The sequence below is a fragment of the Idiotropiscis lumnitzeri genome, chromosome 13, assembly GCF_059441095.1.
Source record: "Idiotropiscis lumnitzeri isolate Australia: NSW breed Sydney's pygmy pipehorse chromosome 13, RoL_Ilum_1.0, whole genome shotgun sequence".
Lineage (NCBI taxonomy): Eukaryota > Metazoa > Chordata > Actinopteri > Syngnathiformes > Syngnathidae > Idiotropiscis > Idiotropiscis lumnitzeri.
The window spans coordinates 10,550,901-10,577,868 of record NC_142403.1 but is presented as its reverse complement, the minus strand read 5'-3'; the positions used below and the strand labels follow the sequence as shown (position 1 = coordinate 10,577,868).

Genomic DNA, 26,968 nt, shown 5'->3' with positions numbered 1-26,968 from the left:
TTAGTACATCAAATTTAGGTTGACTAAGTGTGCCCCCACCAAAAAAATAAATAAAATTTAATGCCCTCCCAGCCGAACCTAGTGTGAATGTGTGCGTGCATGAATAATGTATCCATTGTAAAGCGCTTTATAAATCTAATACATTATTATTATTATTATTATTATTATTATTATTATTATTATTATTATTATTGTTATTATTATTATTATTATTATTATGATCACCTCAACACATGAGAGGTGAGGTTTTAAGGGTTAAATATTTGTAATCAAAGCATTTTAGAAATGGAGATGCTTGTCAAAAAGAGAACATCATTTTAACCATCTTGTCTTCATTGTCTCATTCATTTTTGTCTTTATTCCTTCAATATCATTCCTTTCCATCTTGCTTTTTCTTTCTCATACACTGTAAGTTCTTTTAGTCATTTCAGCATGTGAAGCACATTAATGCACAATACAAAAAAGCTGCCTTGCCTTGCCTTTGCTTTTCTTTTTTTTTTTTTTTTTTTGGGGTGAAGCGTGATCATCCTCTTTTCAAAATGGCAAAATAAAGTAAAGCCTTGATCAGCGTTCTAACAGACAGATAGGATTGTCGTTTTATAGCAGCCTCTGCTTTCAACTGTATGTTTGTGTGCAATGTGCGCTGCCTCGGTTCTCCATCATCGTGCTGAGCAAAGAAGCTGAATGAGCTCATTGTCAGCCTGTGCATAGTGCAGGTGCGCCTCTTCTTTTTCACCTCCGACCCTCGGCCCTCGACCCCACAAAGCCCTTTGTGAACTCTATTTACTTGCGACTCCAATGAAACTGCAGTCCATTGCCAACATTTCTTCTCGCCCTTTCTCTCGCCATTTTCTACTCCTCTCAAGAAACCAATTAGCAACAATACAAGTAGGTTAGAGCCCCTATTCAGAGCTGGCATTGTTGAACACAATACCAGGAAGCATTGTGAGCGAACAATTAGCAGCGACGAGGCAGTGTCGAGTGTCACTGACGTTTTTGGGAGTTGCACAAGGCTAGCTCTGTTCCTAAAAAGGGTGTTTGACGAGGGTGGAGGAAGCAAGCGGAGGGGTTCCCAGGTGTTGAATTAGCCAGACTTCGGAGCATGTGTTTCAGTCACATAGGACGCTTATCTGTCGGGGGGACTCGATCGGGAGAAAGGAAAGCGTCCCCGAGAGGGTTTGCACTTTTCTTGGTGGATGTATATGTTTAAGTTAATGCTAACACTACCTGGATAAGTTTACACTGGCCAGGCTCATTTTAATGCGAGATAGCTTCAAGTGGCCCTAAAAGTATTTTTGACGTCTTTACTGTTTTTTTCTCAAGCGCATTCGGTTTCTGAGATTTTTTTTTAGGGGGGGTTATATTTGACCTATAAAAGCTTGCGCAATATGGATTTTACCATGTTTGATGTTCCAGGGAAAAAAATCCTACTGTTGCTGAAGCAAATCCTTAATTCATCAATGTTACTGACTATATTGCTCTATTAAACATATCATTAATATGAAATCCTGCTGTACTAGGGAAAAAAGAGAAAAAAGTCCATTTAGAAAGTTTGCTTATATCCTTGATCAATAAAAAAAAAATGTGCTGACCAATCTCTGCTTGCATTTAATCCTGTATTTGTGCATGGATATCTGAATAAAATGAAGTACGTGAATGACGTTCCCTTTGCTCTTTCTGTCGTAAATTGTGCAGAAATGCCATTAGCTTGTTCTTTGTATGCAATGCGGAGATTCCAACAGAGAGGTGTTGGCTCGGGGTCTTCCCTTGACCTCCTGAACTGTAGGTCAAGACCCTGGGCCATTAACCTATGCTAATGCTAACAGCAAGCTAGTCGCAACGCACCATGAGAGGGTCTGCCCCCATTGCTCCATGGAGGGTGTGTGTGGCTAGTGACTCCACGTTTATGGGTTGTTCTATGTGATGTATAAAGTTGACGTAGGAATGAAATAGAATAGAAATGTAAAAATAAGAAATATACTAAATGAGTTGGGTTTTAAAATGAACTAGCAAGGGTTCTGTTCTGATGTATACTGGGCGGTCCTTCCACCACCTAGCACCCGTAATGGAGAAGGCTTTATCCCCTCTAAGCTCCCGCTTAGACTTTGGTACCTCCAGGAGAAGCTGCTCAGCTGACCTGAGGCACGGGAAGGAGTGTAGGGATGAAGAAGATGAGCGAGATAAGGCAGGGTGAGATCATTTGGGCATTTGAAGACCTCGAGCCGAATCGGAAAATGGACTCAAAAGTGCACCGGAGGCCAGAGTGGGTGGCTAGAATGGGAGTTATCCGCTCCCTCTTAAGTGTTCCATTTAATCGGCGAGCAGCAGCATTTTTTTGACCAACTGGACACGTTTGAGGGAGGACCGACTGACTTTATAGTGAAGTCGACTGCAAATGACATCACAGGGATGAGCCCGCCTGGGAATGTGATGAGATTTTCAGTCGATAAGAGATTACAAAATGGCCGCCCCCTGAGACAGATCAAAACAGGTGGATTTTGCTGTTAAATTCCAACTGCACAAACGCAATATGAATCAGAATATCCTGTTTAGACGCAGAGGGGTGCACATAGAACATATTGTAAAGAACATTGTGGACCTTGAAGGATGCACATTTCAATCCAACGTATGCATTAGTGAACACATACACAGTCACGCAGCTGAGCATTGACTGATTCAGCACAAACGAGTAATTAATTAGTGATGCAATGGTATGAGAGCCAACACACCCACGCACATACACACACATAATCCCTCCCTCATTAGGTGCATTGTGGGGATGCTGATGTAATGCAAGTTAATCTGTTGGCCTCTGGTTGGCTCGCTGGCCCGGCGGGAGTTCTTTGTGGACGACATTACCCCAGTCCCGCCCCCTGGAGACAGATTCATTAAGACTGACGCTGATACCCAAGTACCCAAGTCTTTTGTGTGTACGTGCGTGTGCGTGTGTGGGTGTGTGTGTGTGTGTGTGCGCATCAGTTATACCAGGGACAATGCACTGAAGACGCAGGCCATAAAGGCACGCCTTTCTCAGCATGTGCCCGAGAGCACGTAGGCCAGACGTGTGCGTACATGCGTTTTTACACGTATAGGTGTTCAAGTACTCAGTGCATTGAGGTCATTTTGTGTCGAACCAATCAGCGCCCTTTCTGTTCCAAGTACTAAGTATCTAAATCTGTAGGTATTAACACCATTGCCTAAGTAGAAAATGTCATATGAGTCACTAACCTCCTAAAAATGTTGGCCAGTATAAAAATAAAAGCAAAGTATATAATAGAGAGTAACTGTAGTGTGGAAGTACTAATAAGAATAAGCATAATCAGAATGTTTTTCCAGTCACATTGAGAAAAGGTGAAATTTGTGGTAGGACAACTTATAAATACTTCAGAAAGCCAATTACTAACTCACAAAACCCAGAGCATCTGACAGTTCCTGGCAGAGAAAAACATCGCCGTGGTCCAGCGATCGTCCTACTCACCTGAGCAGAGCAGTGTGTGAGCGTTTTCTTCATACCCAAAGTGCTCATCAAGGGGGCCTATTTTGGAGATGTGGACCACCTCAAGATTGCCGTAAGAGGATTCCGTAAGAATCGTTCCGGTACTGTATGGTGGTGTGGCTGGGGAAGTCCCTTAGACTCCAACAGGATTACGTCCAAGGGGATAACTTGTCCCGGAATTTTTTTGACACACTTGGTATAATATATTGATGTAGTGTATATATAATCAGTATAAATGAACTTGAGGTGGTTGCATGGATGAATAAAATAGCATAAGTGGTTTATGTTCAGCTTGGAATAAACAGCATGAACCGTCTCAAAAATAGGTTTTCATTACCACCCAGTGGCAGGAATAAAAAAAAAAATCAATTAAAAATCTGACTCAGAAAAATAATTTTATATAATTCAATGTGTCTGCTTGATTGCAGTTGATCACGCATGTTGCGGCTGTTGATGCCAAAATTAGAAAAAAAACCCCAAGAGAAATAATTTTCAGGATTCTGTGCTTCTAGTGTGAGGGAGGCGAAGCATGCAGCACACTTAGCATGGGCTTTACTTTAAATAGCTAAGTCAAATAAAGTCAGCGGAGGCCAGGGATCACAGCCTGAGAGGGACTCTGTCCTAGAGGCATTCCCCAACGGAAACCGGCATTTGGGTTTACAAATACCATTCTGTGTGATTGCAATTCCAGGAATGTGATCTGGCCAACAGCAGCTAGCAGCGGCCGTGAAAACCGAGCCACCAGGTGCTATCGAGCCACTCAACAGAAAATGTAACAGCAAGTTCAAGCCGAGATCCAAAATGGCGGCAGGTGAATGAGCAGAAAGGCGCCTGGAGCCAAGCAGAGGATCTGGTTCATCCTCAAGCCTTTTGCTGCAATAGTTGAACTTCTCTCATCCCTGAAAATCTCCTGAAGAGCAAAGAGGGAAGACACCTCCTCAAAAGCCTCTTTCTCTTTGGCCAGTCACGTTTCCATACTTTGCCTCCTCTCTTTAATCGCGTGCTCAATTTCTATTCTTTCTCATCCTTTTTACTTTTTGACGGCCTTCTTTGTGTGCAGGCTGTGGGAAAGTTTCCTGCAATGGTGAGGTCATCCACCACCGACACCCCTCCACCACCACCGTCAGTCAGCCCCCCACCCTACCCCCTCACACACCATCACTCCCCCCACCCCGACTTCACATGCTGTTCCCCTTTTTACTGACCTGGCTATACTGACGTATCCACTGTGTCTCTGTCCTATTTCCACTTCCACAGCAATCCCCATGGAGGATGTTGAATAGAGCCCAATTCAAAGCTTGTATCGGATTATCCCTCCCCTAAAAATCTCAAGTAAAACAAAAGATGGAGACAGCCACCAGGGGCCCCGTTTTTTCCCGCTCTTCTTGGAATCTCTTATTATTATTATTTTTTTAATTGTTAAAGGTTATTGTTAAATCCACGAGTCATTCACTTCGCAATGCACTCACTTGGGTCGTGCACGTTTCATTTCAAGTTGTTAAAAAAAAGTGACTACTTACTGCCACCTATTGGCAACAAACAATATTGAAGACGGGGGAAATTATGTCCATGCAAAAGTGGGTTCGATTTGCCAAGTTTTAAGGTGCCTGTCAGGGCAAGTGCATAAACATGACTGTCATAAAAGCTAGTCAAATACCTCCGACAAAAAAGCAACTTGAAAATCTCTGCAATTTCACAGTTTTTTGTTGTACTGACAACTGCAATCAAAATGCAAGCTAAGACAAAACGGGCATCTTGTGTCTTTTTAATCATCTACATCACATTACATTGAAAAAACATGTGACATAGCAATAACATGAATCCCATTAAAATGTACAGAATATATACAAAAATACAGATTGTGACATAAATGAAGAATATTTAGGAAAATTACTTTGATACATCTGGATAAATATTTTGAGAAGAGTAAACACGGAAAAATACATCACACATACAAGGAGAAAAATGTTTCAGATATTACAGTTCTTCTCTTTTTTAAATAAGCGTTTGAAAAAAAAAACACATTTTACCAATAAAGTTATAGACACAATTATCTTTCATATGATAACGTTGTTTCTGATGCTTTCTGTGACTATGATTAAGAAAATTAACGTACTTGTAGAAACTTGTACGCTTCAAGGTGGTAATCAAGTATCACATTAGTCCTATACGAATTTTCTACAATAAATCGTAAGTGATAAAGTGTCCCATCTATCCTATTAAAAGCCTTTCGCAAACCAGTTGCTGAGTTCCCAATACACACGTAAGCTTTGGCTCCCTCTAGCGGCAACATCTTGCAGCACACTCGTCGTATTGGAGAGTTTGTGTTTTAACTCTGAAGTTCTTGTTTGCTGATTATGCTGTTGAAGCTCATCATCATAATGTGTGAAGTGGGAACGTGTCTGTTTCCATTCATTTGACACATTTATGATGCTTTTGCTTCACTTCTTGTGTGACCCGATCATGACCTTTGAGACAAAGTTGACGATGGCACTCGCTGGCTGCTCTGGGTCGTGTTCAGCAAACAGATGGCAAATATTTTCCGTCTCGCTCTGAGATTTCCTTGCTACAAACCCAAATATCCTGGAAGAAAGACAAACAAGGGTATTGAACTATGACAACAGTCTTTGAATCAACCAAAATTATAAGAAAAGGGTGAGTTCTCCGAAAAAAGATTTTGACACTTCGAGGAACTCAAACTGAATGTCCATACATGTAGTCATAATAATAATAATAATGATAATAATAATTTGTTTACGGAGTGCTTTCAATGGAAAATCAAGTACAGATAAAAATGCAATCAAAAATGTTTTACAAGAAAGACAAAATAAAAGCATTTTTGTAAATAAAACTGAACACGCCATTAAAACAGGACACCATGGATAAAATAAATGAAAGTTTTACTTTTAAAACATCAAGTGAACAGGCTGACCTAACATGGAGAGGAAGAGAGTTCCAAAAAGTTGGGGCACAAATGGAAAAGGCTTGTTGAGCAAACATTTTCTTCCTCACAGTAGTCATTTTTGGAAGGCAAAACACGAGTAGGATTTTCCACCAGGTTCTTGGAATTACTCAATCTGATTTTTGACGACCTCACACATGCATGCTAATTACTGGTTCCTGAATGAAATACTTACTTTGCAGTAGAAGCATTTCCTCTTGTCCATCTGTATGGAATAAAATATTCATTAGGTACTGTCCAGTCATTCCTAAATATCAGGGGCAATTTATAATAACCAGTAAGATCTTAGGTCTCAGGACTTCAAATGTCAGTTAAATTTTATATATATATATATGTATATATATGTGTGTGTGTGTGTGTGTGTGTGTGTTTCAAAAATACTCATTCCTGCCAGATTGACTACACTTAAATGATGAGTGACATTGCGAAACATTATCTTTCATCTGAGTAACACAGATGACTTGTTAGTCATGAAAGCACTCATTCTTTATTATGTGTCAATACCATACCTGAACGGGGATTGTGAGCATGTAATGTCTTGTTGTGAAGCACACGTCACATGACTCACCTCCTGCCTTGTGGATCCAAGGAACAGAAAATGACTGTATTGACTGTGTAGTGTCTTCTGAAAAACAACCTTAAGGGAGACAACACACACATTTTGTTGGTGGTTTTCGTCACATTTGTAGGTGTGATAAGTGTGATGTGATAATCGGAATTCTGAGCCAATCACATCTTGGATTAGTGTATTAGGTATCTATAAGTAGGAATACTCACTTCCTCTGGTTATCCGTGAGTGTGATGCCCTGCGCTGACACCTTAAAGTGGACAACAGTCGAAGCCGATGGAGGGTTCATGGTGAGCGTCACTGTGGTGGCTTTCTGAACTGCCTGGTGGCCAGTTAAAGATTCCAATTCCACAGAGCCAAGGTACCACACGTTACATGCTAAGAAAAGATCAAAGAACATCATATGAACAAAAATAAATAAATCAATATAATCCAAGCTTGCTATCATGCCCAAGATGCACGAAAAAAAATTGGTTATTTGGTATTTAGTTAGATCAGGGTCAAGCAAAAATAAATAAATAAAAAAATCTTTACGGCTGTCGAGGGCTCTCTCTCTCTCTCTCTCTCTCACTCTCTCACTCACTCACTCACTCATATTAGCCATTTGTGTACCTGCTCCTTGTTTTAGAAGCTCAGCTGCTGAGTTTGTTGCAGTCTTTGCAGGAGAGTCACAGATTTCCTCAAAAGGGTCTGTCATGTAAACAAAACAAAACAAAAAGCTCCATAATACTCCTGTTATGTCTCAAACAAAGCAATCTCATCTCTGAATTCTTAAATGTAATTTGGTGGCAAGTTGGTTTGTATAAACATGCATTGGGTTAATGATCATCTTAATCAAGTTGTTTATTCTTTGCTGATCGGTTTGCTATTGCATCCACGTTCATCCTACCTCTGTCAGGCAGAATGAGTTTGCAGGGTAGAGCCAGTGGTGTGATGGAGTGCTGACAAACCAGAGCAGTGAGACTCCCTGACAGAAAAAAGAAAAGCAGTATGAATCTGATGACAGTCTGACAACAGAACAAGCAAAAAGAACGACACAAGAAAGGTTTGAATGAGTTACTTCCTTAAGTGACTTAAGAGATGGTTGCACCACATAGCAACAACCAGTAGAGGGAAGCAGTGAGCCACGTATAAGTACAGTACAGTTTCTGGTAGTCAAGAGGTTCACTCAATTGACTGATGGAGGGATTGGGATGGAAATCCAACCCTCCATCCATTATCTGAATCAAATGTTTATCAAATATCTATCAGTTTTGACTGGCGTCGTAAGGGTATTCACAAGGTACAGTAGGTGATTTGGGGGTCATCATTGTTGGGATCCCCATATCAGTTTGGTGTCATTTATGTAGACTTCTTCGTTCATTTTAATTGCTTTCATTATAGGTTAAATCACTGCAAACTGAAGCTAAGCATTGAAGCATTTCATTTGACCACTGTTAGACGACAAAAAAAAAAAAAAAACACCTGTCCGTTAAATGTTCCAATACTTTTGCTCACATGAAAAAAGGGTGGCTTCAAACAAATGTGTTAAGTTGTGTGATAATGTAGATGCAAATACCAAGAAAAAAAGGTTGAAATGGTGCTCTCTCATTTCAATTGAAAAAACACAATTCAAGGCTTCAGCAAAAAAAAATAAGGAATTAATAGACTGTTCCAAAATTCAAAGGTCATTTCCAATGAACTCTGTGCAAAATCTCCACCGACTGCCACCAATTCTCACCAAAGAATGGCTCATCAGGGCAGCCTTTGAGACGGACTCCTTTCTGCGTACACTCAATCAGGAAATGTCTCACCAGCTCACTGGACGGATCACCAACTGCAAAGACACGAAATGTCGTTTGCATTTACGTTCATTCATACATACAGAGTCAAGGTAATGAGCAACTTCACTTGTTTGAATTCAAATTAAATTTTTATTCAGCTTTGTGTTTATGACTGTATGGGCATATTGTAGAGCACAACCCCCGTTGAAGTAATGTTATGACAGAAAGTATTCGTTGAGGTAATTGAAAGTTACACTGCGTACCCGGATTACCTAATTTAACAAAATGAATCACAAATATTGAGCTACATCGTTTTCATTTTGAACCAACCTTTTTTACTTTGATGCACCACCGATGGAGGTGGCGTTGCGACTTTCATAGCCAATCCATAAGCCCCGCGGAATGAATGACTGTCTCTGACAATAAAAGAGCCTGGGTCTTTATCCTTTAACACTGAAATAGCTAGCAGAGGGTCAACCAAGCAGGGACAGAAAGATAAAGCAGTTGTTAGAATCGTAATGTTCACCCTCTCCGTGGCGAAGCACTGGGTCGGACCTTCTATCTGTTTGGAGGCGACCAACATTTACCTTGATCTCGGGATATGTCAGGCTTGTACCAAAACTTGGACGTGTCCTGAACAAACTTCACAGTGTCCTGCTTACTGCCAAAATCTGAAGCCAAACCAAAATAAAACATAAATAATTTAGTCAACCCAAATGAGAAAAAAAATGTTGCCTCATGTCAGCAATCACTTGCAACATGCTCAACTCATCAACCGTGCTGATGCTGATAAAACGAGAGCCAATTTGGATTTATTTTCGGATTCAACGAGATCAAAATATTCTGTTGCAACCTTGTCCCGAAATGCATGCTGACTTTTATGTTTCCTGAAACTGTAATATAAAACACGCCAGTTCCCGCAAACATATTTGTACCTGCTCCGGGAGATGGCGTCCCACTTAAACCTTTGAAGGGGTCAGGGGTCAGTGATGAGAAAGAAAGGCTGAGACTGCTTTCACTGTGAGGACTGGAAAAGCCAGTGAGAGAAGGCAAGCAGGAGCCAAGGTCGCCACCTTCCGCCACTTTCCTCTTTTCAGGCAACAGTGGAGGGAGCTCGCCGTCCCCGCCGAGGCTCAGAACGCGAAGGTCCCCAACGGCCTCCAGCAGACTGTGCTCCAAGTTGCCGTTCATCGTCAGGAAGGAGGACCAGTCTGCGCTATCTGTCTCCATGTGGATCCCAGGACACAGAGGCAGTCCTTTAAGAGCCGCCCGAGGTGAACTGTGGGCATTAGGAGTGCTGCGCTTGATAGGAGTCGAGGGCTGGGAGGAGTTGCACGTTTGCTGGTGCCACGCAGGAGGCGGTGTGCAGCTGCACAGCAGAAAGATCAACATTTTGCGATTTTTCAGTTGAGTCCCAATCAGTGATTTGGCATTTCAGCATTACTGGACAGTCTACAGCAGGTGGAGGCAAACTACGGCCCGGGGGCCACAAGCGGCCCATTGAACGTTTTAATCCGGCCCGCCGAACTTGAAAAAGATGAAATGATTTTTTTCTAAATACTGTGGTTTTTCAAAGACATACATATTGTTGTAATGCTTTTGTTCACTTTCATTTAAAATTAAATGTATTTTTTTTCTCCAAGGAGGTGAGGTTACCAAAACACTCCATCCATTTTCTCCTGGTCCGGCCCCTCTGTCAAATTTTAGAACCCATTGTGGCCCGCCAATTAAAGCGTTTGCCCACACCTGGTCTACAGGTTCACGGCAAACATGCATCCAATTCTTAATGCTTTAAGAGTATTGAATGTTTTTGAGAATAAATACATATTTTCTTGATGAACAAGTTTTTTATTGTTTCTTAAAGGGGACGTCAACCCAAAGTAATGCACTAACAAAACACGGCATTCTGGTTCATTTTGTGTTTGCTAAAAAGTTGATTTTACTGCTTGACTCATATTTCACAATCTCAGAGGACTGGAATGACATCACAGTTGCTCAGGGCTCAGCTAATGACCAATCATGGCTCAGCAAAACGGGTGAACTGCGATTGGTTGTCATCTGAGTCCGGAGCAACTGTGATGTCATTTTCAGTCCCCTAACTGACTGGTTAGCACATCCACTTCTCAGGGCGGAGGTCAAGGGTTCAAATCCGTCCTTCCCGTGCCGAGTTTGCATGTTCTCCCCGTGCCTGTGTGGGGTTTCTAAAGGGACTCCAGTTTACTCTCTCGCTTCCAAAAAACATGTATGGAAGGTTCATTGAACACTCAAGATTGTGTGAGTGTGGATGATGGATCGTCTATATGAGCTGACAATTAGTTCAGGGTATACCCCTCATACCGCCCTAAGTCAACCGGGGTAGGTTCCAGCAAGCCTGCAACCCTCTTATGGATAAGCAGCTGGATGGACGGACGGATTAAGAATATAAAAACAATGTTCAATATACGCTTACCTTTCTGTATGTGGTAGTGGGCTGCTTGATGACACAGAACGCATGGAACCAAATATCCGCGGACACGAAGCAGAGCTCACAGTCACATCTGATCGGAACAATTCGCCATCAATAGAGCTGCCGGTATGGTTTGCACTTTCCAGGAAACTTCGAGAATCTAGAAAAAAAGGCAGCGCGTCATTTTTTTTTTTTTAGTTTTCTTGTTCTGATATTAAAACGGCAACAAGATGGAAGTACTGTAGAACTGCAAAGGATGTGTCACTTTTTCTATAAACTAAAACGACTTCATAAGTAAGCTTAATTAACAGCAGCAGATAGTATTTTACAGGTATGGTAAACTGGAGTTTGACGTCACATTTTTACACTTTTACATATTTCAATACATCATATATCAACAATTTGTATCTCCGATATATATTTGTTTTATTTTCATATTGTCTCAGTGCCTCATTATAAACAATCAAATATAGAGTGTAAACTTGACATTGGCTTTCTACTGGGTTAGTTATCTCATTATAAGCAGTAAAATGAAATAAAATTTTCAAAAAAACACACACAAAATTACGGCTGTTTTTCTTTATTTCACTTGAGAGTGAACATAGAAATCAAGCATAGAGGATCTTGATCTTGAAAAATTCATTGCACACAACATAGCCAAAAATTTTAACAGAAAATATTGTGCAACGTGCACCGGATTCAAGTCTTGAGCAACTGTTGACACTTGTTTTTTTTTTTTTAAATTAAAATTTAGTTATCTACTTCACTGTGAGCTCATAACAGGCTGACTTGCAGTCTTTGACGCATTCACCTTAACAACAGCACAACATTCAACTAAACAAGTGCGGAATGAACATAAGTCAGCAAATCATAAATCAGATTGCAGCAATAATGCAAATAAATCTGTGGCTTTCGCTCTTCAACTGTTAACATGTAGATAGAACCTTTTCTGCATTAAGCCTATGTGGAAAATAAAGATGATTTTTTTTTCCAAACTGCAATATTGCAATGCAGATATCCATTGGATTGATTATTCAGCCCCAGTACAAAAAATATTTTGTACAGTACTTCAAAAAAAAGTACTTCAATTTAACGGACAACCCCTTCCCCCAATTAGTCCATTAAATCGAGGTTCTGCTGTACTGTACTACGCGCTGTGAAACAACACAAGTGATGCAGAAGAAACCTCAAACGTCCCAAACTGACATCCTGACACTTAAACAATGTGCGTCATGCAGAAGACACCAATGCAAGGCCTGAAGTAGCATGAGGCACTGCAACGAGACTCAAAGGGCTCATTGTTCAGACACACCACAATGCCCCCCCCCCCCCGCCCCAGCTCTCTTCTTATTCAAGGAATCCGAGATGGAGGAATTTGCTTCGGAGACCAGCCTTGTTTCAACAGACTTGACAGGAATGAGCGACAATACATCGCCTTGAGTACCTTATATAACCGCTCGTGTGCCGTCAAGGAATTCCTCTTGAGAGCATCCATAAAGCGCACAGTGACTTGAAAGGTGTGACAGAGAGACAGCAAGCAGTGGAATACGCAAACCTTTTCATTACTATGGTGTACTCAAGTCAACTCTAATTTTGAAGCACTTTCACAACTAGGTTCCACTTTTTGTCTCTGATATCTAACTGCAGTATTCAATAATCAGTTGCACACTAAATGATTTCGCATTTTTTGTGTTCTGTTGATGCCATTTATTTAAAAGACAAATGAAAATTATGTCATATTAATACGGTATTAACAAACTATATGCAAATTATTATTCATGTTAGAAACATGCTTTATAAATAATGACTTTAGGATTCACCAAAGCTTAGCGAATGCTTATCAGTGTGTACTTATTAAAGTGTTACCAAAGTTTTTTTTTTTGGCTTATCTCTACTTTTTGTTCTGTGAAAGCAACACAAGAGTCTTCCTTTCTCATCTTCTCTGCTCTGCCTTTCTATCATGCATCTTGCTCACCGCCGGAGTCGTCTTACACATGCACCGCCATACTCTGCTGTCTAGCCACATTGTCCCCTACTACTATTTTACAGTCACTGATCTCCTACAGATTACAGCGTCTGCACAAGATGTCATCTATCTGTGTTTCTAACTCGCCCTTTGTTCATGAATTTCCTGAAAAAATGTGCTCACTGCAGACTTTTCGCTTTCTGTTTGCACCATGGGAAAATAATTTGAACCTATACCCCCAAGCTTCAAGCCCAAATGCCTTTCCACCGGCTCCGACACATACACTATATCTAAATACCTTTCATGGAAACAAAGTCGCTCGCGTTCCATGTCATAGTGACGACATTGCAAATCCCAACGCTTAGATTTAAGCGATGTGCTATCCTCCTCTCATTCTAGACATGCGTTTCTCCTCTCCTTCAATTTCACACTAGCTGAATCTCTGGTGCCAATGGAGGTTGTCGCTATGAGATTCTTGGGATGAACACTCATAAGGGTTTGGCAAAGTTCCCTGCTGGAGGCCATACCTCGGGCAACCATCTGTATTTATTCAGGCTTGGGGTCTGCCTATTTGCATTGGCAATTTTTTAATTTTTTTTTTTGTATTCTGAATACAACTTGTAAGTATTGAAATGACTGTGTTTTTTCTAAACGGAGACGTGTGTTTATACGATGCCAAGTTCACTTGTGTTTTGTTTTCTACAAACTTGTCCAGCTCTTCGTGAACACAAAGCCTGTTTAGTTTGAGCCAAGCGCCACTAACCCACTTCCAGATGACACATACCAATGTGTTCATGCCAATCTCCGGCAGCCGACACTCACACTGAAACCTCCTCACAACCCCACACTGGGGGAATAATTTGATGACCCGAACTGTCCAAAAAAAATTTTTTTTATCAAAATAAATCCATCCATCCATCCACAAAGGTTGTTGGATAGGTGTGCTGGAGCCTATCCCAGCTGTCTTTGGGAAGTAGGCGGGGCACACCCTAAATTGGTTTCCAGCAAATCGCAAGGCACACATACACAATCAAACATTCACACTCACAATCAGTATATTATAAATAAAACATGTTTATAATACATACTATAACTTTGGGACCAATCAAGAACAGCACACATAAACACATATACACGACTAAGGGAGATTTTGGGACTCCATTGAACCAAACAGCTCGAATATATAGACAAACCTGCACACAATAACCGGAAAACGATACAAACGGCAAACAGAAGCGACTCAGCCAGAAAGGTTCTCCTCATCCAAAATACGCACAAAATATTCAAGAATCCAATCATGCACAAACAACAAAATTTTAGAAACCATATATTGCAATGAAACACTGGAAATGAAAGCAGCTTTAAGGTTTCTCCTTGAAGTGTGCTGCATGAGAAATTTTTAAAGTCAATGAAGTTCAGTGCCTTCTGTGAGATCCCTCCCACTACTATCCAAAGTGTTCCAACCGAGCGGCCGAGTAGGCGTGCGTAAATCAGATTTTGCAGTTTGGACAGCCAGCTTTGCTGACTTGCCTGCATGGCAGCGAGGAGGACGAGTTCCAAGTTGAGGAGTCACTGAGCAATCATACCCACAGAAGAGATGACCAACATGGGGGAGAGGAAAAAAGTTATCGGAAATAAAAATTGGGACATCATGAACATTTTAATGGGTGTCTTTGTTTTCTATGGTCAGAGATAATAAATCCATTATATAAAGGATATTACATATATCAATATATATCATGTGTCAATGATTTGTCTTTGTGCAAAGTGATGCTTATAATGATGTTGTAGCAGAATAAATTTAAGTTAGATCCTGAAGAAGTTACACATATTACGTGGAAAGATTTTCCAGACGTTTGAGCGCGTTTTTCAGCAGATTCCAAATTCCGGAGTCTTTGCCCATCTGGTTAGGTAATCACAGAGGACGGGGCCTTACAATTGCGTTTTTTTTCCGAAACAGTTTGAGGAAAGCAAAGCTTTAACAATTGGAAAGCTCGGATCAAAGTGGCCACAAAGTGGGACTATTCTCACTAAGTTTGATGTGATTTTTATAAAATTTCAAATAGTCTTCCAACTTCCAACTTCATTGCCATAAATCACCAGACAACGAGATTTCATGTTGCATCACAACCGAGCTTCACATCTAGCAGCCACAGAGAAGGTGAAGCAACAAAAATGCTCATATTAGTAAATCCCATCTGCTTGCCTTGAAATGAATGAATTTCACACATCGCTAAAAGTTTTTATAATAATAATAATAATAATAAAAAAATCTACATTCAGGTCACACTTTTTCATACAGGCTCAGTTACATTGTGCTGAAAGTTCGAGAGTATCTTAACTTGTGGTGAGAAAATGAAGCTTTGAGATGCTTCATGAACCAGTTGTTGTGTTTATTGAGCCCTCTAGATGGCCCTCTCTGTTCAACATAAAGCTGAAAGGACACTGACTTGCCGTTTCTTAAACACCTTTCTTTAAACCAACAGTGCCATCTAGAGGAGTAAAAAAATACAACTGGTTCATAAAGCAAATATGAAGCTTCATTTAACCATTGCCAATCTTAACTTAAAAAGGCCAAACAATATTAATTCTCATTAGTGATCACAACTAGTTGCAGCTGTTAGTTTCTCCGGAAAATACAATATTTGTTTGACAGCACTCATTGGACCAACCAATACTCATAACAAGAAAACTCAGTGAAAATCAAGGTAAGGTAAAAGTTGACTTTGATAAGTTGGGAATGCAAGGTCTTTAATTCTAATTATTTGCATCATTAAAAGCCCCAAATGAATATGAACAATCTAGTCATGATGACTTCATGTCAACTTCTGACTGCAACTGTAAAGAGTCGAAGAACCTTTCGAGAGTAGTGACAGTCATGACCATTGATGAGTTGAGATGCCGTGAAATATGTCTCCATGTATAAAAAGCAGTCCGATTGTTTTGTTTACCGTATGTTTTCAAATAGTTCAAATTAGGAGCAGCGAATATGCCTTGGGCACGCCGCATCCCGGCTGGCACAGCCGTTTGCAACTAAACTTGACAATGTGGAAGAAGTAAGGACACTTTTATGTCCTTCCTAAAAATGCCCAAGATTGAGATTATAAGTGAGACTGAAAATGCTTCCTGAGAGCGAAAGGAAAATCAAGAGGATATGGAATGAAATGTCGGCCATATGAGCGCATACATACCAACAGATGCCATCATGATGTGACACTAGACAGGTTTCCTGTTTGCTTACAAATCCCTGCCTCTTTCCGTTTCGCTCTGTGTTGTACCGTCTGGCTTCCAGTGTGAATGAACGACTCCCTACAAACACTCTTTCTTCTCCTCCTGTTTACCGCTAAGAAAAAACTGGACCATGTTCCACTCAAGCTCTTTGTCACGGGCTGTACTGTCGCGTCGCCATGGCCAATTCCTTCGTTCCACACATGGAAAAATAAGCTCTCTTTTTGTTCCTACTTGTTGTGACACCGCTCAACTTCTATGTTTCCATGGAGGAAGGGACAGAACGAAATGGGAGGGAGAACTCCGAGTTGGAGACAAAAAAACCCACCCGCCCCCTCCACCCTCTTCTTCTGACTGACCACTGAGCATTGTTCATTCTTGGACACTGGGAGCACTTTCCGCCAATCAGAATGAATTACAGGGGTCAAAGGTTACATGTGGCCTTTTATGGGCAACAGAGAGAAAAGGGGGTGATGATGCTGGCGAATGGGGTGGGGGTGAGAGGCGGGGGGGCGGGGGGCTTTCTGCTCACTACAAACACTGAGACAAAGGCATGCAGACACAAACGGACCATGTCTGCTGCCGTGTGTCAAATTTGAGCACAGCATCAATTGCTTCACAAAGCCCATGACAGAATTGTGTTACATTCACCTTGGCTTCAGTGAACACAAGGGCCTTGTGTTTAACCCCTCTGACACAGGAAATGAACTGAAATGGAGTACTCGCCATCGGTCGGGGCTTTACTCGCGCAAGCAATGTTGACGAAAAACAAGAAAAGAAAGAAAGAAAGAAACTTTGCGGAAATGCGGATGGATAATTTCCTTTACTTGATTCTCTGCGTTTTTACCAAGACATAAGCTCATCACTAAAACTTTAACTTATCACACTCTTATAATCTCCTGTTTATACTCTCATTTAATGATGATGCTTCATCAGGAGCAGGTGAGCAGAGCATTGATTCAGTAGCGAAAAGAATTTTCAAGAAGGTGTCATGCGCAGAGGCAGGATGTACCGGAAGCCAAAATGGGGTCAAAATAAAATTGTAATTAGTGCGTAACTCACTGATCATGTGTCATGGAAAATTCAGAATGTAACATTTATCATAATATTTATGTATATGAAAAATAAAAAAAAAATAAAAAAACGATTTCAACTCAACGTGATTGTCCTTGCTGAAAGTCCAAAGGAATTTTAAGTCCAGCAATAGCTTGCCACATTACCATTGCCTCAGGTCATTTGTGATAACAGTAATCACTGTAAACATGGCATGAAAATAATTGAAAAGGGGGTTGAACTGTCCCGAAGGGTCAAATTCTTTCCCAGACAGTCATCTGGCCTTAAAGTGGTAAACAGGAAGCATTCTGAACAGCGGCTCCTTTTTGGAGAAAAGTAAAGATAAATGGCTACTTGTGCTGCTGCCTCTATGTTCTTCTGGACTTGTGTACAATAAACAGAGGCAACCTTTAGAGGATTCATCTTGCTGCATACAATACATTTCCAAATACCATCACAAATAACACATTGGTTAATGAATCAACAGCTATGTAGACTATACAAAGGTGATATTTGATTTGCAAAATAATGCAGCAATTTTAATTATTCTTTGCGTGACAGGATAGAGTCATGTCACGTCATCTTCAACGCCGACCGCTTATCCTGTACAGGGCCGCGGAGGTTGCTCGCTGACTTTGGGTGAAAGGTCGACTACACCCTGAAGTAGTCGCCAGCCAGTTGCAGGGGATATTGTCTGAAATGGAATTTGCTTACTCCAAGACTCCTGTCAGGATTGTGACAGCGTGATTGGAACTGCTGTCTCAAAGCAAAAGAGTCTCGACTTCGCTTGTGAATTGGCCTTTCTGTGGTCTTTGTTTACTTGCACAAACCAAACTCGAAAAGTAAAAGGTTGATTTTCAGCTTTTTCCATTGATCAAGGTTGCCAGCACAAGATCTGGACAAACGTTGAATGTAGACTGGGTTACCTAATTTTGCCTTGGGTACCTCATATTGGCGAGATTTGGTCGAAACAAATGCAATAAGGAAATAATTATTTTTTTTTTTTTGCTTTGTTCAGACAATGGAGGTTCTTGTTTTTTTACCTCTACTCGTTTCGACATGCAACTTCTTCAGGAGTTTAAAAAAAAAAAAAGTCCTCTTGATCATCCAATCACTTTCAGGTGGCATCACTTCTGGGTGTTAAGGCAAAAACAAAATCATCTTGTCATCCTTTTATGTTAGACAGCTGATTTAAAAAAAAAAAAAATTCAGATAATGGAGGTTCTTTTTAACTCTACTCATCTTTTTAAAGCTCCTGAAGAAGACGGTGGTTGCACAGTGAAGAATAGTTTAAAAAGAAAAATCAACTCTTAGTTTTTTTTTATCAAACTGGCTCAGAAATAAAGTGTTATGCGAATACATAAATAAGTCCAAATCATGGCCAATTCTATTTGATCAAATACTCGCAAGTTCATTCCTGACATAAGTGAAAAGTCCTGCACATGGTCTCTCCGGATGTCCCTGCAACAAAAGACCCTATCCCACGTTCCCTCCCAGAACAGGATGTGCGCGGACATCCTGTCAGCAGTAGTCTTCCTTTATCACCCCAAACTATTATTAGATATCCAGCATCAGCTGTTCTGCCTGTGGCATGCTTCATCAAAACACTTCAAGGATCAAGAATTCTTCAGCGTGAAGTTGAACTCAGCCTAATTTGGAAAAGGTGATCCCGTATCAAGTGAGTTGAATGCATCTTCACCCCTTCGGACGACAGCTCCATTTAAAGCGGATAAATTACACTTTTACGCTGTCTTCCGTGTCTAGCATCACTATTACTTGAAGAAAGTAAGATACCTACGAATATTTTAACCACAGGAAAAATACTCTTCCCTGTCTTTCATTCGACGTGATTTACTCAAAACAAAGTCATGCCTAGATTGTCCACCAATAGCAACAGCGTCCTTGCCAAGCGCGCGCGTGTGTGTGCGTGTGTTATGCCAAGACAACATTCCAGTCATCTCTTGAACCCTGTCTGGCAGCCATCAGCGTATGTTTGAGTTCAAACTTCCTTACCAGTCAAGCACAAAATCTTGTCTACATGCTTGCACTGACGCATATGTAAAAAGGCCCAGTGGCTCCGGAGAAAGTTTACCTTGTGTCCACTGGCTGCCAAACCTGATATGAGAAATGCGGTCCACTGGGATAAGAAAAAGGACACTGATAAGATTCCACCCGCAAATAGATGTGTTGACATTATTTCGTACCGTATGGCGTTGCGGGAGACACTGGAAAGGCTGGAGTTGGTGGGACACTTTGGCCGCTGTAGTCAACACTGTTTAACTTTTGCAGACGAAGACACAAGAAGGATGGAATAGGACAAGACAGGATCAATAATTTTTCCACAGTCTTATGAGGTGATAAAGCCCCACACATCAGCAGATATCAGTCTTGTGATGTGCGAGTGTGTGTGTGTGTTAAGTACAGACTGTTTTAGTGTAAACAGACGGGCTATTCATCCTAGCAAGCAACAGAAGCACATAAAGGTCACTTCTCAGAAAATGAAAGACCAAGACAGCAAAATGCAGTACTGGGCAACGTTTTTTGCAGCTTTATATTTCTTGTTTGAATTATATAATAAGTTGCCAAATATAACTAATAGAGTGGCACGTAATTGACAGCAGACCTCCATAAAAGCTGAATTCTAAATGGTTTGACGTGTTTCTCCGACTTTTTGCTCGTTTAATGGAGCTCGACTAACAGAAAGGTTATATCAAATTTGATTCTGGAGGGTTGACCCTTCCATTGATGTGACACTGACTCAAAATAAATACTTTTGTCCAGATCCTCACCAAAATGGTGCATTTAATGACAAACATCAAACATCATCTGTTTTTTTTTGTATAATATATTCCTGAATGTCACAATTTGCAACACTCGGGTCAAGTCCAAAATTATTCTCTAGTGAAATTTGGAGTTAATGAGGCGTATCGTTTAGCTCAGGGGTGGACAAACTTTTTGATTGGCGAGCCACAATGGGTTTGAAAATTTGACAGAGGGGCCGGACCAGGATCAGATGGATGGAGTGTTTTGGTAACCTCACATCATCGGCGAAAAAATATATATTTAATTTTCAATGAAAGTGAACAAAAGCATTACAACAATATGAATGTCATTGAAAAACCACAGTATTTCGAAAATAAAACGTTAAGAAGGTTTATTCATTACATTTTTTTCAAGTTCGGCGGGCCGGATTAAAACATTTAACTGGCCGCATGTGGCCCCCGGGCCGTAGTTTGCCTTCGCCCGGTTTAGCTGTTAAAAAAACAAAAAAGTAAAAAATGCGGAAATTTTTTTTTAAGCCTAATATTTGAACACAGTCATCTCTATCAACATGCATCAGATATCGACATACTGCGTGCTTTCATTTGGTGAGGCGAACTGCTGAAAAGCATTTTTACCTGTGATGACGAATGGCAAGCCGTGCCGACCGGGTCATCCCTCAAACTTTGAGGTGATTCCCGAAGACCATGAAAAAGCGTCCTACAACTAGAGTAGTCCGTCGCATCACTGATCTGCTTGTGTTGCATCCAGCCTGTACATGAACAAAGAGATACACCCAAAGGTGAAGAACAGCAGCGGCAGATAAAGGGCAGACGAACGGATAAGGATCTGAAATGCAATCATCCAATAACGTTCCCTGTCTAGGACCCCAAACATGAAATATTGTTATCCATTGTTGTAACGAGAAGCAGCATTGGAAATTATACAATAAGGTGCTGACGGTTGGTTTGTTTGGACTGGGGGAAAACACACACACACATCTATCAGTGTGTTTATCAAGATGGACTCTATGACGAAATAAGGCATCACTGTGAACAGATGGTGGAACATACAAACTAAAGAACATCACACTAAAGCCTTGTTGTGAATTGACAGATCATGAGTATAGAATAGTATCGACCATGTGTTTTTTTTTCCAGATATTTGAGATCAAAGCAGCGCACTGACCCACACGCATCAAAATAAGACAACAAATTGAACATACAGACCGTAAGAAACATCTTACCAGTCAGATGGGCTTTTCCTTTCTCACTGAGGCTACTGGTTTGGACGGAGGTGGATCGTAACAACGGGGCACAGCCAGTAGGAACAGGAACAAAGGTGGGATCCAAATCTAGAATCAGCTGATTCAACAGTTCTATAGAGTCGTCGATGTCGCCCGATAATGACGCAAACTCTGCTTCTTGGGAAGATGACGAGTTTGGCAGCATCGTGTTTAAAACGTCAGCGTTTTGTGTATCTTTGTAAGAATGAGCCTCTCCCTGGAGATCTGGCTGCGACGCTTTCGTGATGCTGCAACCTCTTGGTGTATTTGAAGCCACCGATGAGGATGGTTTCTCATTCCACATTTTGTCAGGGCTGTACTCTCCATTTGATACTAACTTGTTTCCAGATTCTATTTCCAGTTGAATCCGGCTTTTAGCGAAGTCGGAATTGGCTAATACAGGCTCTTCGGGCAGATTCTCAGCAGAAAGGGAGCTAATATGACATGGCACGTCTGAAGGACGAGCCGCATTATCACCATCCTCATCTTCCAATATATCAGTCTCCCTTTCACTCGAGGAAGACTCTCCAGTCATAGCTTGCCCTAAGCAAGTCTCATCTTTAGACATCCCGTCCGTTGTTCTTTCACATGCAGCCAGCTCAGTCATGACCGCGACAAGAGGAGAGTATTGCCAGCTTTCTTAGTTGTGTCTTGGGATGCTACTCCAGCCTTAGAACCGAACACCAAGGCCCAGGTGAATGCTCGCAGGTGCCATTTGGTCACCGTAGCTGGAGAATTGAAGATCCTTCATCATAACTGGCAAATGAGCGGCATTCTGGAGGATGAGCTGTAGGTGTTTAGCTGTGGAGACAAAATAATTGATTTCACCGCCTTGTTCAAAGATAGACAGAGTTTGCGTGTGAGCGTGTGTGTGGAGTATGGCACATGCATGTGTGTGCGTGTGTGCGTGTCACGCAAATAACATGCCTGTCACGGAGGTCAGATCAAGCTGATTGTTGATTGTTCTCGCAGACAACAGTCAGTTACACTCACGCTTACTGTGCAACTTGAACCACCTGACACAATGACAACACTTTTTCACGGGAATATGCTAGATAATAAAATAGCACACAAGTCGTTTTGTCATCAGTCTTTTGGCGCTTAAAGTTTATGTACGTCTTGCAACAATACATACGGTGCATACCAGGACTGTATGAGCACAGCCTGCCTCTTAAGTCCAGAGAGGCAATAAATTCCAGACACGCATGGTAAGATCTCACAGATGCTCAAATAGATCTCTCACATTTTTTCTGTAGATGTGCCCATAAACACGAAGATAACACCGTACTTTTAAAAGTTGATTTTAAACATCTGTTACAGGATAAAGTGTTGTACAAATCTAGTAAGAACAACAACGGACTCACTACAGAGCAAAATTGAAATCAACACTATGAAAAGTGAGCTACTGTACCTGCAGTCAGGAGAAAATGTTCACTATTGACTCTGCAGACTAAGCAGAAGAACAGACGCTTGATTCCCCCCCACCCCCGCTAGGTGAGATAGAACCAGAGGATGGCAAGCAGGTAGGAAAAAGATGACATGACCAAAAAAAAAGAGATTGCAGCGGTGATGCTTGATTCAGGCAGAGCGCATGCCCTCTCTTTGGATCCGTCTCGCAGGCAGTCACCACGTCTAGGAAAACCAGCAAATAACTTACTCTCCTAAGGTGCTAACAGCCCACCCCCAGTCCCTCCTGTGTGTCTCTCCCCCACCCATGCGCCTACTACGCTCCTTCCTTGCCTCCTCGGCCGGTCCCAGTGAATCTCCGCCTTCTGTTTTGCAAAGCGCCTGCTTAGCTGAGTCCCTTCCTCTGCTTCCCTCTCCCCCCACCCCCCTGCATCCTGTCCCAGTTGACACAGGCATCTGCACAGCAAGTATGCACTGGTGCTTTCTAGTCTCAGGACTAAAGTGAGCTTTAGGGGTGATCATCCATCCAGCATCCAAACATCGTCACATACTCATTGAGGTAAAAAAGCTCATTCTGCACACACCAATGAGAAAACGGCATGTGCAAAGGCCTTGAGCTGCTCAAATAAGGAGAAGGGAATGTAAACATGAGGGCGGGCTCTGAGGTGGCTTGTGTACTGAAGGGGGAGGGCAAGGGACAAATTGCAACCTGCAACTTGAACCTGAAAGGCACAAGAGGAGCTTGAATTTGGCAGACAGGAGGCCGATGAAGGGTGAAGAAGGCAGGCTAAGAGTAGATGGGAAGACAGAAATGAGAGAAGGCGGGCTCAGAGTGGACTGAGAGGATAAAGTAGAACCACCTGTGGTCAAAAACAAAATTCTTGAAATGGGCTCTGCTGCTGTTTGCTACATTCATCATGCTCATGTGTATTTGTGTGTGTGGCCAGTTAATATGATGGCAATGTGCGTTTGAGTTCGCTCGTGCATTTCCAACTCTCTGTGAGGGTTGTTTACGTGCCACGTTCCTGCAATGCTCTTCAATGGTTGAAACCGAAATTGCATAGAGCAGATATAGCAAGTGTGTTAAACAGATGGAAGTGCAGCTTGCACCAGTAGTTAAAGTCATTGTTTCAGCTGACAGTGTTTTTTTTTCATTCTTTTTGTTGAATAGTGAGTCCAACTAAATGGAAACTCCAGAATAACATAACGAGGCTCTGGTCTGCCTGCTGTCGAGATAATTGTCGTTATATAACCGCTGGCAAGGATGTCAAAGATTTTCGTAATCACAACAGTTGTAAACTGTCACACTGTTGACAACACAATTACAGTACCCACAAGACCACATACCGGAAAGGCTTGGTAAAATGAAATAACCAATGAGTCCTATCACAAGTGAATATCAGTCCAAGTTATATTGACAAACTGCAGGTTTTTACCGAAGAAAAGACAATAGGCAATCCCAATTCTCAAGGCCCAATATTACATCTGCTCACAGCTATTGCAAAAAAAAAAGTCCCCTTTATTAATTATTATATATTATTAATTATTTATGCTGTTAAAACATAAAGAAAGTAGAGAGCGGACCTCCAAGGCCAAACAATTTCAATTCAGATTAGCGACAAATTGTTATTCTTCATTATGTAGCTTCTTAATCCAGACGTCCAGAATTATGTCACTGATTATTTTTGGAGAATCTGGAGTAAATATCTACATTAAAAAAATGCGCTATATGTATCAAAATGAAAAGATGTGGCTAACTTTGCATAATGCTTCTAAAACGAGCAAATAACATTGGGGGTGATAATCACTTTGAGAGCGGTGGTACTTTGACAGAAGACTGGGCAATATGGCCTTAAAATAAAATTTTTCAGAAAAGAGGACCTGCTACCAATACGGAAGTGGATCTGTGCGAAAACTGTATACATTGCATGGCTGCTTTTTACGACGTGTAGCACATCTTGTATTATGTGAAAGATGCTTTATGACCTGGAATGACGGCGGCACATTTTCAATTGTTAAAAGGTTTGACTTTCTTGATCTCACAATGTGAAACCATCTAAATTTGAAGGTGTTTCCAAACTTTTGACTGATCTTGTACATTTGATTGGTGATGCAAGGGGAAAAAAATGAGTATTTGGATGACAAGTGCGGTTTGCTATTGCTTTTGTGAATTGTGACATGTGAGGGATCAAGCACCTGAAATGCTGCGTTCACGAGAAATAATACAATCAGACAAACGCAGTCGAGTGGGTCACTGCCTCATCAGTGAAACCCGACCGTAACGCCAAAAAGTGAATTATTAATCTAACAAGGGAGTAGCGAATGAAACAAACTGAGATCCAGAAACAATTACAAAAATAAACTGTTGAATTGCATAATGACTGCGTTGTGCACTTATTGTATTATTGAATAATTTGCAACAATGACACGTTACAATTTATTCTCAATTAATCAGAAAGTACATAGTAGTATAATTTGTCAAACTGTCATTTTGGCTGATTATTACTTCAAACTTTCCAAACACTCATTTCTTTCACTTGAATGATATAAAACTGGATTGTTATAACTTGGTGGAAGGTGAGGTATGCTTAGAGTGAGGGAGAAGATATGAAGCAACAGTGTAAATAATAGTACAATAAAATCGCTTGGAGTCATACATAAAGAATGAAACATGCGATTGCGAAACCATGGACAGGAAAATTCCACAGACACCAGAATCTTTAAATCATTTTTATGTTATACTTAGGAATCACCTATTATGAACTATATATGTTCCTGTTAACAGAACAGGAAATTTAATAAGATTTTTTTTTTTTTAAATGTTGGGAAATAAAACAAGAGAGAAATAAATGGGAGGGCCAGTTTGTTTCCAGAAAACAGCATGCAACATACCAGCTATGTGAAGTCTCTTGTCTTGATGTGAACCTCACCCGTCCAGATCCGAGAATTCCAGTTTAACCCATATTTAGACCGCATTGTCTTTTGCACCCAAACAAAAGTTTTGCTCAATCATGCCTTGATATTCACTGATCACGAATGCAAACACCAAATAACACAAGTTGATTCATAGGCTAAAATCCTGTTTCAAAACAAATCTATTCTGAATGGGTTGAAGCACCAAACCAGTGCACAGGAGGACAAGATAGCAACTACAATCTGTCAATCTGTCAAGTGGAATTTGTTACTTCCTGTCCACAGACTACTACTCAACGATATTGTTGCACAACAGTGTCCCCACCTGGGGATTTGTTGAATTTGATGAAGGCTTTTTTTTATTTATTTTGCCACAAGTAGTAAGTGTGGATCCCAACTGTACAGATGCGTCTTTCTGCCATAATGGATGGAAATATAATGGATGTACAATGGCTGCTGACTTAAGCTTTTTGAACAGTCTCTTTATTTGTGTTGTGCAAGTTTATATATAATTGAGGCAGTTTTTTTTTTTTAATCACTCAAAAGAAATTATCATGGTCCAACAACAAAGTCATGGTGTGTGTCACACCTTTGCAGCAACGATGAATCAAATGTGCTGGTGCAGCGATACTGGGATTAATGCTGAAGCAGAGTTACGACGGACATTGATTAATCAATAACAGATTCAGATTACGTGGTGGAACACAGCATTAGTACCGCAGTTGAAACAAGCGGTGGAATGCAAACGATGGCTGCAATCTGCAGGTTATAAATGCCTCCACTGGGAAAGTCACAATAAATCATCGAATGTCTTTGAGAAAATTTTAGTTCCTGAAGTTGATGAGTTCACATACATCTGAAATGCCACTGGACATATCAGGGAAACACACACACACACACACCCGCACCCCCCCCCCCCACACACACACACACAAGGCACGGGGGGGGGGGTTTAACAGAGATTTAAAAGCATTTACACCTGGGGCTGGCTGCACTTCTGTTGGCATGCTTGCACCATATCAGCGTTTAAATGTAGCTTCACCAAATTCACTTCTCACCCTTATTGTTTTGTCCGCAAGTGAAACTTTCCGAGCCTTTGTTTAGTCCCTGAACGCACCATG

General features: G+C 41.1%; 1 protein-coding gene across 3 annotated transcripts; it reads right to left on the bottom strand.

Moving 5' to 3' along the window:
- Positions 1 to 5,240: 5,240 nt before the first annotated feature.
- tns3.2 (tensin 3, tandem duplicate 2) lies at positions 5,241 to 26,084 on the bottom strand. 3 transcript variants are annotated; one of them, XM_088312932.1, is made up of 16 exons: positions 25,827 to 26,084; positions 21,489 to 22,328; positions 20,881 to 21,014; positions 19,687 to 19,762; positions 19,575 to 19,619; positions 11,239 to 11,395; positions 9,725 to 10,158; positions 9,377 to 9,460; positions 9,120 to 9,251; positions 8,747 to 8,842; positions 7,916 to 7,993; positions 7,639 to 7,716; positions 7,236 to 7,404; positions 7,027 to 7,095; positions 6,634 to 6,663; positions 5,241 to 6,079 (listed from the first exon to the last, which is right to left on the bottom strand). In XM_088312932.1, the coding sequence occupies exons 2-16, from the start codon at positions 22,132 to 22,134 to the stop codon at positions 5,938 to 5,940; spliced, it is 2,370 nt and encodes a 789-aa protein (XP_088169058.1). In that variant the 5' UTR covers positions 22,135 to 22,328; positions 25,827 to 26,084; the 3' UTR covers positions 5,241 to 5,937. The 3 variants fall into 3 exon arrangements, with proteins under 3 accessions (XP_088169058.1, XP_088169056.1, XP_088169059.1); XM_088312930.1 differs by lacking the exon at positions 25,827 to 26,084 and adding an exon at positions 22,939 to 23,226; XM_088312933.1 differs by lacking the exons at positions 19,575 to 19,619; positions 25,827 to 26,084 and adding an exon at positions 22,939 to 23,226.
- Positions 26,085 to 26,968: the final 884 nt, after the last annotated feature.

What these genes read in the sequence shown, in the direction of transcription:
- tns3.2 (XM_088312932.1), bottom strand. Translation starts at nt 22,134, where the DNA reads ATGACTGAGCTGGCTGCATGTGAAAGAACAACGGACGGGATGTCTAAA. An exon ending in CCACTACCACATACAGAAAG is followed by an intron (nt 10,159 to 11,238) that starts GTAAGCGTATAT and finishes TCTGCTGTGCAG; the next exon opens with CTGCACACCGCCTCCTGCGT. An exon ending in CCCTGATGAGCCATTCTTTG is followed by an intron (nt 7,994 to 8,746) that starts GTGAGAATTGGT and finishes TTTTTCTGTCAG; the next exon opens with GGAGTCTCACTGCTCTGGTT.